Source organism: Dermacentor andersoni, chromosome 3 (genome assembly GCF_023375885.2).
Source record: "Dermacentor andersoni chromosome 3, qqDerAnde1_hic_scaffold, whole genome shotgun sequence".
Classification (NCBI taxonomy): Eukaryota; Metazoa; Arthropoda; class Arachnida; order Ixodida; family Ixodidae; genus Dermacentor; species Dermacentor andersoni.
Genome location: NC_092816.1, coordinates 19827118 through 19840820, shown reverse-complemented (window position 1 = coordinate 19840820; position 13703 = coordinate 19827118). Strand labels below are relative to the sequence as shown.

The 13703-nt window shown below is 48.3% G+C and overlaps 1 protein-coding gene across 1 annotated transcript in view; it reads left to right on the top strand.

The window, feature by feature from the left end:
• Window positions 1-13703, top strand: part of LOC126519541 (matrix metalloproteinase-2-like) — a 266198-nt gene that overhangs the window by 136772 nt on the left and 115723 nt on the right. Inside the window, exon 2 of the mRNA XM_050168978.2 lies at window positions 2702-2973. Coding sequence (XP_050024935.1) covers window positions 2702-2973 — 272 coding nt within the window. The remainder of the gene's footprint in view (window positions 1-2701; window positions 2974-13703) is intronic.

Below are 13703 nucleotides of genomic sequence, written 5' to 3'. Positions count from 1 at the left end.
AACAATACGAAGACACAAAAGAGTGTCGTGTATTCTTGTGTGTCTCCTGGCCAGTGCGTTGCTGCACGCACCCGGTATGATGACTTCAGATGGCGTCACGACCATAAAGTGGTTATTGTTGTTATGAGTGAATCTAATTTTAAGTTTACGATGTAGCTCTCTTCAGCTACCCATGTGCTGGACCTTGTTGAAGCGCTTTGCGCGCAACGGAACTGCGTTTAGACCTCCTCTGAAACAATGACCTTGACTAGACCTCCTAACTGCGCGTACATGCTATGTGTATGTGTGAATGATCATTTCATATACCACCTTTCTCATCTGGAGTAGCACGCTAGACGTATGGCCATGTATGGGCGCTATAACGTAAAACTATTCCAAACTTTTCTAATCCAATTCTGCAATCAGCCCTACGCGATTGGTCAAAAACTTTTTTGGACCACCCCGACTTTGCCTGGCTGTGACACGATGTCACGAAAACCGCGATAGCTCCCAATCTATTATGACGTGTACACACTGATTATGCATGATTTGACAGAAGAAAAGCAAAATATTTTTTCTGATTCGACGCATTTTCGCCAGTACCCCTCGGCTATTGGTTAAAAACTTTTGGGCTGCAACCACATCGCCTGCCTCTCACGAGACGTCACACAACCGCAAAAGCTCACTGCGTCAAAGTGACGTGTACGCGTTAAAGATGCATTAATATGCCGAACAAAACTGAGTTTTCTTCTGAATAGCCGCAGGCTGCCCCGTTCTGAAAGGAATAAAAGATGGCTGCCGCCGATCGCTCAGGCACTGGCTACTCGCACCTGCCGGAAAGAATGGGTTTATTTGCGTATAATAAAGCTTTTTGCGTGGCTGCATAACGTTATCGAGCACTTTCGGCACGTTTACGACCTCGCTCTGCCAACGCTTCTTTGCTGAGGACCCGTTTTAGCGTCGTTCTTAAGCTTCAGTTGCATGCCGCCGTGATTTTCGACCAGCCACCGCAAGTTAAATAAGGGAAAGTGGACCAATCGCAGACGTCGGCGCCAGCCTCTTCATCCGGTTATCGGTTTTCTGTGCAGTGGCTCGGCCCCATCAAATCCCTCTCCACTTGAGCGTGCTCCTTGCTTCTTGGCAGCCAATAAGATAAGACAAGCCGCTCAGCGTAGGCAATGTTATTCGTTTTTCAAGCAAACAAAAGTGACCTCCTATGAACGAGAAGAGCGTTTGATTGGTCTGTTCAGACAACCCTGCGGGTGACCGCCCGATGCTTGCGTCGGCGGTTACGCAAATTTGACGTCAGGAGGTTGGAATAAAAATATATTGGAATAGTGTTACGTTATAGGGCCCATACTTCAGCATTCATTGAAGAATCCCCGCCACTCTCTTATTTTGAGCGCGGCACTTGCCGAGAGCTTACCAGATGATAAGATTGAGATTCCTCGTGACTCATCAGTCGGCATTTCTATATTCTGTGACACCAACTGTAGTTATCACTATTCCCGATCCACAGTGGCGGTTCGCGTGCTTGTCGCACAGCCATATCCCCGTTGAAGGATCGTCTTCGCTGGCAGACACCGACGACGCGTGCAGTACATGTGCGGGCGTTAATAAGTAAAGCAGGGTTCCCTCTAACGACCGACCTGTCGCGAATTTCTCTATCCGTCACAATTATCAGACTGCGTAATTGTGACAGATGATGTCTGGTTCCCGTTGCCCCTCTTATTAGCGGGCGTTGTCGCGTTGGCACATCGACCTCGCTCAGGAAGACGCGGCTGTCGGCGTCCCTCACATGTATGTTTGCGCATGCAGTAGAATCTCGCTTAGCGAAACCGAAAGGAGGCTGGGAACACTTCGTGACAGCTGTGGTTACGCTGTAGGTGTTGATGTCTTCATCTGTATGCAGTCGTTGTGCATGACGCTTATTTTCGAACCGCTGGTAAATCCAACTGCTTGGTGACACCACGCATGGCGACTGGAGTGCTGCAACATTTCCCAGTGTTATTGCATCGTTAATGCGCGTAGTGTTTTACCCTAGTTTTAACTATAGATTATCCGTGCAGTACTGAATTGTACCTCCGCACGCGCGGATACACATTCTTTTTGATTAATGTGCGCACTTTTAAGTACTAAAAGGTCCCTTTTTCGTTCACTGCGCTCTTGCAGAGTCTTCAGTCGGCGCCCTTACATTTCACATATTTTTTTATAACGTTAAGCAATACGAGCAAAAAGCAGCTGCTACAAGTAACACGTGACAATCCCAACAACACCAAAAGTAATAGGTGAGAAAAGAAAAAGGGGGGAGGGGCGTCTGATGGCTACCTTGTAAGAACAAAGGGGCTCTGATGACTGCGATTGATGGTTCAATTATTCTAAGCACCCTCTCTACGCATACAGGTTCCAAAATGTGAAGGGGAAGGCGTGGATGCACTTGCGGTTTAATTCGATATATCTGTCCTCGTATTATGCCTCAATTTGTCACAGCAGAAGAGAGCCTTAGCCACGCTCTCTTCTGGTTGCCTCCCAGTATTCAGCAAGGTTGAAACACCTACGAGGCACGGTGATCCGAAGACGCGTGAAATCGTAGAAGCGTACGCAAATCGCACTCGGAGCATTGTCTGCGCTGCCGTGCCAAGCATCTGCAAAATGCAGCAGAAGCGAAACGTGTGTGTGTGTCACAGGCGTCACGTATAAGTGCTCTCTTCCTTCGTCGCAGGGCTTCCTGGAGCGCTTCGGCTACATGGGCGACACGAGCCGCAACGCGGTGCTTCCCTCGGACAACCTGCGCACCGAGCAGGGCTTCCGGTCGGCGCTGCGGCGCATGCAGCGCTTCGCGGGACTCCGCCCCACCGGACAGCTGGACGCCGAGACCATGGCGATGATGAAGAGGCCGCGCTGCGGCGTGCCCGACGTCATCGGGCACGCCGAGCGCGTCAGGCGATACGCGCTGCAGGGCGCCAAGTGGGACAAGACAGAACTCACGTGGAGGTGAGTGAGGGCACACTCTCTGCGCTTTAAGCACGCGCATATAAAATATATATATATTCATATATACGGGTGTTGGCAGTTTGGCTCGAAGGCGAAGCAATGCAAGCACTAGCAAGGTTTAGCGTTGCCGTGGAACTTCTCGCACGGTGTTCTCACAATGCACGAATGCGACAGGGCGCGACGCAGCACGCGATACAACCGCTGCTGTGCAGCAGGGACAGCGTTCTGGTATATACCATGCAGGCTTCTCACAACGCTGGCGCGACGATGAACGCTCGCAGGGACGTCATAGGCGTCGCAGCTCGTTGGTGCACGAGACCGACGGAATACCGTCGGCGCTTGTCGGCGCCCAAGGAAAGGATCAAGATTAAGCTTGACGTTTTCCGTCCATTTCGCTCAGACCTGTCCATTGGTTACGTGAGAAGGCAAGGAAACCCTCCTGCTATACGAGAGAGGTTGCGGGGAAACTGGATAAGATTAAGTTAAAGATACGGTATAGTACGTTACTGCTATTTCTGAAAAATAAACACCATGCAAATATGTCGAGGCGACAAATCACGCAGGGCGCGCAGAAGCAGAGCCGCATTAATTAAAGCGCACCTCAGGCTCCAGGCGACACTACGGAAGCGGTCGACCGTCAAATCAACACTTCTGTGTCCGTCGCGGTAGCTTTGCGGCTATGGCATTGCTAGAGGTCGCGGATTTTATCCCGACCCCGGCAGCCGCATTTCGACGGGGGCGAAATAGAAAACGCATCTGCAACTAGATTTTCGGACACATTAAAGAACATCGCGGTGTAAAAATTAATCCAGAGTCCACAACTACGGCATGCCTCCTAATCCGATTGTGGTTTTGGCACGTACATCCCCGTAATCCAATTCAAATTTAATACTTCTGCCACGATGCGATGTTCCATGTGAGGCAATGACGCTGCTCAACCCTCTTAGAGGTTATGAAATATGGCGCACAACAATGCCTCAAGCAAACATATCTCCCTGTTTGTTCTGCTACGCACACAAACAGCAGTGGTGCACGCATGGTAACGTTTAACATCAACTAACCACTCTCATGTAGGACTAAACGTTTAAGAAATTAAACTTTACCATCAACATCACCGCTAATTAACGTCAATCAAAGCAACCAGCGCAGAAAGCTTCGCTTACATCGATTCCCACAGTACGTAGGATCTGCATAATTTTTCTATGGGTGTAAGGGGGTGGTTTAAACAAAAAAAAAACGACCCTTACGGGTGCAAATCCTTTTAGTATGCAGTTGAGCTATGCACGGACTGGAGGGGGCGAAGGCGGGAGGAGAGGTCGCACCACTTCGCTGGCGCTATGGATGGCGCCACCAGGCGTGGAGTAGCGTTACTGCGTATAGCTCCCAAAAGCACGCCCGCCGCTGATGGCTTGAGGAACCGGCGCTCGGTCGGCCGCGGCGGTAGAGTGGACGCTCGATCTTCGTTTGCACTCATTGTCACATAGTGTGGGATCTGCATGATCTTTCTAATTTCCTGAGTTTGCTCCCGCCACAGTGGCTTAGTGGCTATGGCGTTTTGCTGTAAAGTTGCACTGCAGCGAGACAAGTTTTCTGAAGGCTCTTCTGATTAATCGCAACCGCAACGCACATTTTTTTTTCGCTCCATTGGCAAGATGTCTTGCTTGCGAATGTCTCTCTCTCTCTCTCTTTTAACAATATAAGTCTATACTTTCTGGAACACATATTCTGGAATATTTCCCCTGGCATGTCACAAATCTGACCTATACCACGGAGAATGGTATGCTGTCAAAAACATGGTTGCCTCATCTGCGCTGCGCTGTGTTTGATATGTCAGCTTCGTCTTTCCTGAAACACCAGGCATGTAACACAGAACCAGTGTGTAAAGTCGGAAGGTTGCTGCGACAACTGCCGATTTACTTTTTACAAAACCTGTCGAAGCAAAATATTCGCGCATGCATGCGCAAGGCAAACAATGCACAGGAAAAATGCTCGCTCGCACACACACACACACACACACACACACACACACACACACACACACACACACACACACACACACACACACACACACACGCACACGCACGCACACGCACACGCACGCACGCACGCACGCACGCACGCACGCACGCACGCACTCGCACGAGCGTTGACGTTTTTGCGCATTGAGAATGCGGGGACCACAATGGCAAGCAGGGGAGTCGGAAGAGAAGAAGCGGTCGACCGCGTTTATTATGCGACCAAGCCTGCCGGCGGTGTAAATAAAGTGGTAACGGCGGACCAGACGTGCAAGGCACTCAACAAAAGCACGACGCAGTTTCTGATAAAACAAAAACAGATCGTCTAGAAAGATCGTGCGGAAAAGAGAGCCCCGAGACGTAGATATTTCTGCTCACCGCAAGCAACGCCTGCTGAGAAAACGCGGTGAGAATACTTTCACAGAGGCTGCCGGGGTGTCCTGCCAGAATCTTGTGCCGGCCTCCTGGAAACAACGGGCTTTAAGGAGTCAGTTGCGAAAGATTAAAAGCATGTCCGTGTTTGGGATGTACAAAGAAGGCGCCCGGCGTTTCCTAAAAGGCAGCTGCTTTCGGAGCCACGGGCGAGGCTCCTACATTTATAGAAGTGAGAACCACTGTGCGAAGTTTCTCCCAGTCCTATACACACGAAACAAAAAGTAAGTAAATAAAATTCAGGGGACACACGAAGATTAGGACTGCTTTCAATGCAACGCGGAGCGGATGTGGGGCACGTTACGTCCGTGGGACAGAAAGAAATACAGGTGAGACAGAGGGGAGCTGAGGTGAGAAATATAAGAGCAGCGTCGCGAATCACAGCAAAAAGTCAGTGCGCGCATCATTCTTGAGTCCGGCCGCGGCTATCCTCGGCGTCGCCTGGGGTGTCGTCGTGTTGGCTCTCCTCTTGAAGGATTTCGAGCGGCCTGGCAGCATCACCTGTCTGCCACTCTGTCCACCGACTAGGTTGTAGCTGGGGGAGGAAACGGAAGGAAAGGGGGGAGAGGCGTTGTCGGTGCCCAGGGTCGGGGGCGCGTGTCCCGCGCATTTGTCAGGGGGGATTGCGCGCAGACAGGGAGACCTCGTCTGCCCTGTTTCACAAGCCGCCCGCTGGAGCAACAGAGGAAACCGCGGCAAACCCAGGGGCCCGCTGGGGAAGAATTGAGAAGAACGACCGAGTAAAAGCAGGGAAGAGAGCGAGTGGCGCAGAGGTGGGGATTGTGCGCCGAGCTTACGCTCGAGCGCGAGGCGCCGCCCTTGAGTGATGGCTCCGAGGCGTGCGGGGAAGCCGACGGGCACGAAGTCTTCGCCGCCACCAAAGCCAGCGAGGATAGAGGGCGCGCAGAGGGGAACGGCGTAGCTGCGTAGCGCTCACCGCAGCAGCGGGATGCCGCGTTGCTTACGCGAATCCACCGGGCTGGACGGAATCGGTCAGCCCGAGCGAAAGACGTTTGCCGCGCGGTCGCCAGGCGTCTTTCGGGCTGCCTCGGCGTCCTTGGTCTCGGCTCTGTCTCTCAGCGTCATCCGTGCGTTCCACGGCGCCCTTGTTTTTCGTTGTTGTTGTCGCAGACGAAGCTGTGGCAACCTACAGGCGCAAGCCGTGGAACCGGCATCATTCATTACGAAGGAAGGGGAGCAACAAAGACGGCCGGATTCTCTCGGCAGCTGAGGTCCACTGTGCCCTCGGGTCTTCAGTAAACAAAAGAACGCCAGCGAAGCCCCTGGGTGAAGCGACGCGGAAGCAATGATCTTGCTTGATACCCAGTAACCGAAAACAAGGAAAGAGCAACTCGGGAAGAAAAAAAATGACGGTCACCAAAACTGCGAAAGAAAAGATGCGCTGACTTTCCCTGCTGCACTGGCATATTAGGCAGGGATCGCGAGCCGTCTATCGTTGCCTAATAAATTGGGCCCTGGCTTCCGCCTAGATTTTGTGCTGAGCCAGCCTCGCTGGGAAACCGTGCCTGTCGCCGGAGCCACGGCTGCGTAAGCCTCTGAAACGCACGCCTTGCGACGGTGCAAGCTGGAAGTGGTCTACGTGCGCCATTCGCCAGTTGCCGCGACAGGTCGGCACTACACCAGACCATGCAAAGCAGAGGGTCTTCGCAAGTGCAGGGGTTCTTTTAACAGCCGAGCTCGTCTTGGCTTATGTCGCATTCTTCACCTTGTAGTAGCATTAAATGACGACTTTCTTTTGCTCAGTCCCAATATCTCTCACCCTCTTTTTCATGCGGAGGCATACACTTGTATATGACCACTTATGTGGATGACTAAGATTGAGTTCGCAAGAAATACTTGAGTATTGTGAAGCAAGTATCAAGAAACGAGAATGCAAATAGCAGTTTTCTTTATATGTTTATAATTACTGGTGAACAACTGCGGTTATTAAATTAATTGCGTGTAACCCGACTGCGCTTCATAGCAGACGAGTGTTGTGATCCACCCGCAGCGAGCCTATTGCTTGCGTCAAACTGAACTTCTCTTCCATATATGGCGCATTCTTCACACTTCCAAACGCTCTACAGTATACTGCAGGGCTATAAAGGATGACTATGGTTGTGCTTATCATATGCTATGTCTAAGCACTTCATTAACCTCCTTCCTCTGTTTGCTTGCTTCAGCTTGCCGATTTTTACTCGTTTGAGTCACTGCACTGATTCACGTCTAAATCTTTTTATTGCGATATCAATTATATGGACACTCCAAGCGAATGTTTGCCGTCGTCGTCGTCGTCGCCGTGAGGTTCCGCATATATTTAGGTATATGTATGCTATATGCCACGCTATATCACATGCGCTATAAGCGGGTTATATTGCCACATCATTCTATCACTAAACTTGCTCATACCAGGTCTTACATTCTCGACATTATTCCTCCGAATTTTGAGAATGGCAGCCCACAAACAAATGTAATCAAACAAAACACCAACAGCACATGCCTTTCATCTTAAATCTTCTCAGACTTCGATATTAAAAGCGCGCAACAATAACTGAGCTCAAACTTTAAAATGATGTAATTTCATTGACGCGGCTGTGCACTATACCTCCGGAATCGGCCCACGAAAGAGGTTTGAAACATACCCGATACGGGAAAATGGTGGTAGCTTCGATAAGAAAGGCGTTGAATTTTATTAATAAACATGCGTAGACGAAATTGTCCGATGGCATAATTCAAACAGAGGACCCCTAGCACAATAGGTGGTTTTTACTTAGTCAGCTTACGTTTACTTCATAATTTTAATTCATACTGCTACTACAGTTGCAAGTCTTGCAGTTCGCGTAATATTCTAAGATGTTGCTATCGCATTCGTTGTTTCTCCCGTATGGTGAAACTGTGTGTGTGTGTGTGTGTTTTTTTTAATTCGAAGCAATATTTGTCTCATTCTTGGTGTCTCGCTGGAGCAAAAACGCCATCGTGTCGTTTTAACATATACCACGCAGGGGTGGGGAGGAGGGGCAGGGGGGGAAATGCATAACACGTAGTTGCTCATCGCACATTGTGTGTTTCCACTACCCATGCAGAGCCCTACAATCGTCATGTCGTAACCTCGTGTCGAACGGCTGGAGTAGCTATCTTGCCTTTGCTGCGATACGATCCTTCTTCGACGTGGTCGTCGTCGTGGTGCATCGTCACACACACGCCTCTCCGCGACCGAAACACACTACTCAATTTACAGAAACACGTTGGTTCGCCTGGTAACGGTTTGCGCAACCCCCAACAATTTTTTTTCTCTCTCTCTCTATTCTTTTTTTTTTTCCTCTGACGTTGACGCTGTGCTTCTCGCAACAGCGGATCACGCTGAAGCCAGCCAGCCCCTGCAGGAGGTGCTTTCCCTCGCTGCACTTGTCTTGCAGGAAACGCATCACTAAACTAAAGCAGTAACTGCACCTCCACGCGCTTCCGCCCTGTCGATAGTCGCAAGGAATTCATAGACGAATAAGAAGAAACATACTTTGCACATCTGTGAGACGGCAAAGCCGAACTATTTGGGCAACACTGATTATGCGTCATTATGTTCTCGCGTGGAAGGGTTCTTCGGTACAGCGGAAAGATGCACACGGGCAAACCGTAGACTTCAACTAACGTTTACTGCACAAAACAGCGTGAGACATTTACAAAACCACAAGGGTGAGTGAACGATGCGGTGGTATTTAACTAGATGTACGTACGTAAAACAAATACTAAAGTTCAATAAGTTCTAGGCAGCGTTAAATAATAAACAGGAATGATGACCGATTTGGTTGTATACATGACGTTGCTCTGTACGCATATTTTCGATGCGGCCTCCGTTTCTGAAATGGCAGATCCTGACGCATACGGTTTTTACATTCGTCTTTTTGGAGTACAGGCAGAACAGCCTGCACTCAACAATGACCCTATGACTACAGAGGGACTGCTTTGAGCCACACATGGGAAGCTTGGAAGTACTTGGAAGGATTGTTGTTCGCTGTTTTGTAGAGAGCAAACGCTGTTTGTGAGATAAGACGGTATCCTTGCCGACTAATTACCCGCTGTCGTCCAGGCCATTTCGCTTAAGCAAACGGAGCAGCTTGCCCTCAAAGCCGAGACATCCCTAAGCGCAATCGCAGGCAAACGCCCAGTCTGCAGATGCACGTGTATTTGTTTACTTATCGTCGGAAAAGAGAGCTCGGTATCGGCGCTTCTTAGAAGCAGTGTTACACGGCACACTTCAACGAAAAGAGCTGCGTTGGAAATGACTATACGCTGGTGACGGTAAACGATAATTAGTGGCGACTACAACAGTAATCGCTTTCACACCGGCATGTTCACCTGGGCGGACGAAATCTGGCACGAGGAGTGCTATATGTGGCACAGTTCCCATTATCCGGGACTGCTGAAGCATTCATTAATAAGTATGATGACTGCACGTGACGTTTGTTTCTCAGATGAAGTAGGCTGATTTCACAAGTCCTGCGCTGTATACTTAATCATGACCACGCATATCACGATGCTACCCAGCGCTTCTACGTTAGCGTGGCCGTAACGTAACATGAGACAATTAGTGACTGAGTAGAGTAACCTAACTGGATTGGATATTTAAGCTGATGGCTAAAGAAAAAGAAAGAAAAGGAATACAATGCATATGGCCTGAAAGTGTGCAGCCAAAAGTAAACGCTTGGTTCTCTCCCTCTTTGTTTGTTTCTATTTTTTTGCGCAACATTTTCGGAAACAGCCTGCAACTTTTTTTACGACCTAGATTCATGTCTGTGTTCCTCTATAATTTGAATATTGCCTAACAAAGCGCATTGTTTGAAGACTTAGTACATATTTGGACGTTAGAAGCGAACACAAAATAACAAGAACCAAGAAGGTCACAAGAAAAAAAAAACACTAAGGTTGTAACCGGCAGGCGTTGGCGGAGCATGCGATCTACAAAAACCAACTGGACGTTGGTTCTATTCGTAAAGCCTCGTACAATCTGAAAAAGAAATGTGGCCGACAGACGCGGCATGCCAATTTTTTTTTGTTACTTTTTTCCTGGTCCATTGCAAACTTTCTTGCATATTTATGTGCGCGAATTTCGGAGGGCCGAAACCTGACTGCTTGCGAGGAGGATCTTGCCAAGCCTTTTGTGCCCTGCGGTGTAGCTCTCGTTTCGTTTACGAGATTCCTGTCCCATGTGGCAAAAGCTATATCGAGTGACGTATGACAGGGCGCGAGAGCATGATCTTTGGCAATGCCTCTGCCCCGTTGTCAGACTAAACACCGCAGGCAACAGCCGCGTCACATCAGGGAGGAGCTTTGCGCCAATCCTCATTCGCGTGCATGCGTAATCATGCTAACGACAATTAAAATTTGGAGTCTGATATCTCGGAGCACAGACACGCTAGAATTCTTCCGACTGATACTGTGTAGAAACACGACTGCCTCAAACTTTTCGATACAAACATACCCACTTACTGCAGTCAACAAAAAGTTAATTATTTAATTTTAGTTAATTAGACTGCTGACAGCGATAATTATCGTCTCACTTTTCGTCCCCCTGGCCACATAACTTATTTGCACAGGTGGTCTTCGCGTGCCCCCCAGTGTCTAACTTTAAGAAAACCATAACGCTTAATTTGAACACTCTGTATATAAACGTACAGGGTGTTCCAACTATCATGCACCAAGATTTAAAAGTATGCAAATGCCGCGTAGCTGGACAGAACCAAGCTAATGTTGTTTGCCGTCGCTTGGAGATACTCAAATTATTTCTTTCATTCCGCCTAACCACATAATTAGACTTAATTAGTTAATCAACTTCTCAAATACTTTAATTAGAATGAAAAAAATTGGGAGTTGTAGAGCAACATGAAAAACTCCCTATACAGTTTTCTGTTGCTTAAATGTGCTATATAAATGAGTTTGTCCGAGCGTCAAAGAAGCCCGCGAATGCACGCAAAGTGCCTCGAGCGGCAGGTCGCGCCACTATTTTGCGTGTATTTGCATGCGGAGGTCATAAATGTGCATAATTTACTCAGCAATCGAAATGGGGCCGAGCCGGATTCACTCGAAAACAAGATTAATGGCACTCATGCTCAGCAGCGCTTAGACTCGGACTCCCCGGCCCGGGCGTGCGAAAGGTGGACATCCAGCGAAGCTGTTGAAAACCACCACTACAAATGCTGAGGGGGGTGTCCAATGGTTTATTGCATTAGAGTAATGGTAATAATGTTAATTTAGCAGAGAGAGAGCGAGATGAAGAGGAAAGGCAGGGAGGTTTACCAGATATCAGTCTCCGGTTTGCTACCCTACACTGGGGATGGGAGATAGGGATTAGAAAGATGACAGAGAGGAAAACGCTAAGAAAAAAAAAAAACACGCACGCATGGAGACACACACACACAAAAGGCGTTCCAATTAAATACGTTCACAAAGGTCGGTAGATCGCAAAAACCGCAATAGCGCTTGCACGGCCTTCTTCTGTGACGGTAAGTCCCTTCGATGGTGTAGAATTCTTTTTTCCGATAGCGGTTGGTCGTTCCAGTTGGTCAAGTTCGTGGCGAAGGCATTCCCTCTGTGGACTGTACTGCGGGCAGGCGCACAAAATGTGGTCAATGGATTCTTCATGGCCGCAGTGATCACAGGTTGGGGTGCCGGTCATCCCTATGCGGATCGCATAGGCTTTGGTAAAGGCAACGCCCAACCGCAGTCGATGCAAAAGCGTGGCGTCTCCACGGCGAAGCTGTGATGACACTCGAAGACTTAATGAGGTATCAAGGGAGTACAGTCGCATATTTCTTAAAAGAGGGTCATTCCATTGTGACATGGTGTACTGACGAGCAAGCAGGCGGAGCTTACTTGCTGCGTCAGTTCTAGAAACTGGAATTGGTATGTGGTGCTCCTCAATATGGGCTGAACGGGCATCTTGATCGGCCCATTCATTGCCGATAATCCCGCAGTGACTTGGAAGCCATTGGAAAGTTATTTTATGGCCTGCATCACTTATATAATTGTAGTAATGGTAGTAATGGTAATTTTGACAGCACGCCGCTGCTGGTCTTATCGCCGTTTTTTTTTTTTTTTTTTTCCCTGTGCCGCTCCTTGTATTCACGCTGCTCCTCTGGAGTCCTAACTATGCGTTGCCTACCCATAGCACGATGCTGCAACAACAATGAAATTCGTTGCTCAGCTGGTTCTTTTATATACGAAAGTCTAGTGACGTCACTCCCCACGTCACAAGCTGTCGTCGCCGTGGCAGCTTGCGCAACAGCAATCCCGCATACGTTTCCCGGTAACGTACGCTACGCGTGCTTCGCATTGTTATCAGCAGCGTCTTATCGTTCAATTATGTGGTTCGGATGCTTGTTTTGTGCTTGTTCTTTGTTGAGACGTATGCTGTTCTGTATGTTGTATGCGTGATTCCAAAGAATGTATGCACATTTCCCGTCACTTTTTTGAGTGCTTGAAGCCTGCCTCACCTCCGCCACGGGTCGACTGAGTATTGCACGACCTCCTGGATCGATCGGCCCACATTTTTGAACACGGACGCGGATTCCAAAAATGCCGACCAACGAGAGGCTAACATCTTCGCTGTAAAAAAAAAAACAGAAAAGAAAAGCTGCAGTTTCGCCGGAAAGGTGAAGCAGTATTAACGCCTTCATTCACGAATTACGATAGACCGTTGAAAAATCTGTGAAATTTTCATGACTTTATGCCAAGGTGCTGTAGACTCGATAGAAAGCAAGTCAAGATTGGATGATAATGACTCTGTGCATTTTATAGAGGTCCATCATAATTTATAGTAATTAAATATTATATTATTGTTGTCAGTTATACTACGTTTCTTCATTAAACTATTGAATCAAAACCGCTCGAATTACATGCAGAGATTAATTATTGTGTGTAAGCATTACAACAAAGGAAAAACATTTTTCGCAGTCACTACTGAAACTCCCAATTTAAAAATACCCGTCAAACACGGTAACGCTTTCCTTAAAGTGGTCACCTGAAACCATGCATTTCCCTCAGAAGTGAAATGGGTGTACTTTATAAATGAATGAATGAAGCTTTATTTCCAATTGAACATGAAGGAGGGGGAGAAAGAAAAAGCCGCGAAGAGACGGCTTGAAAAGACTCTCAACCCCCTGGCAACACATGGCAGAGACAGGTCAGCAAAACACGCAATAAAGAAAACTAATAGTGAAAAGAAAAGACAGTAAAGGCATAAATTTGGTGCAGCATGTCAGCACATACAGAAAACACCGCTGGCAGGTG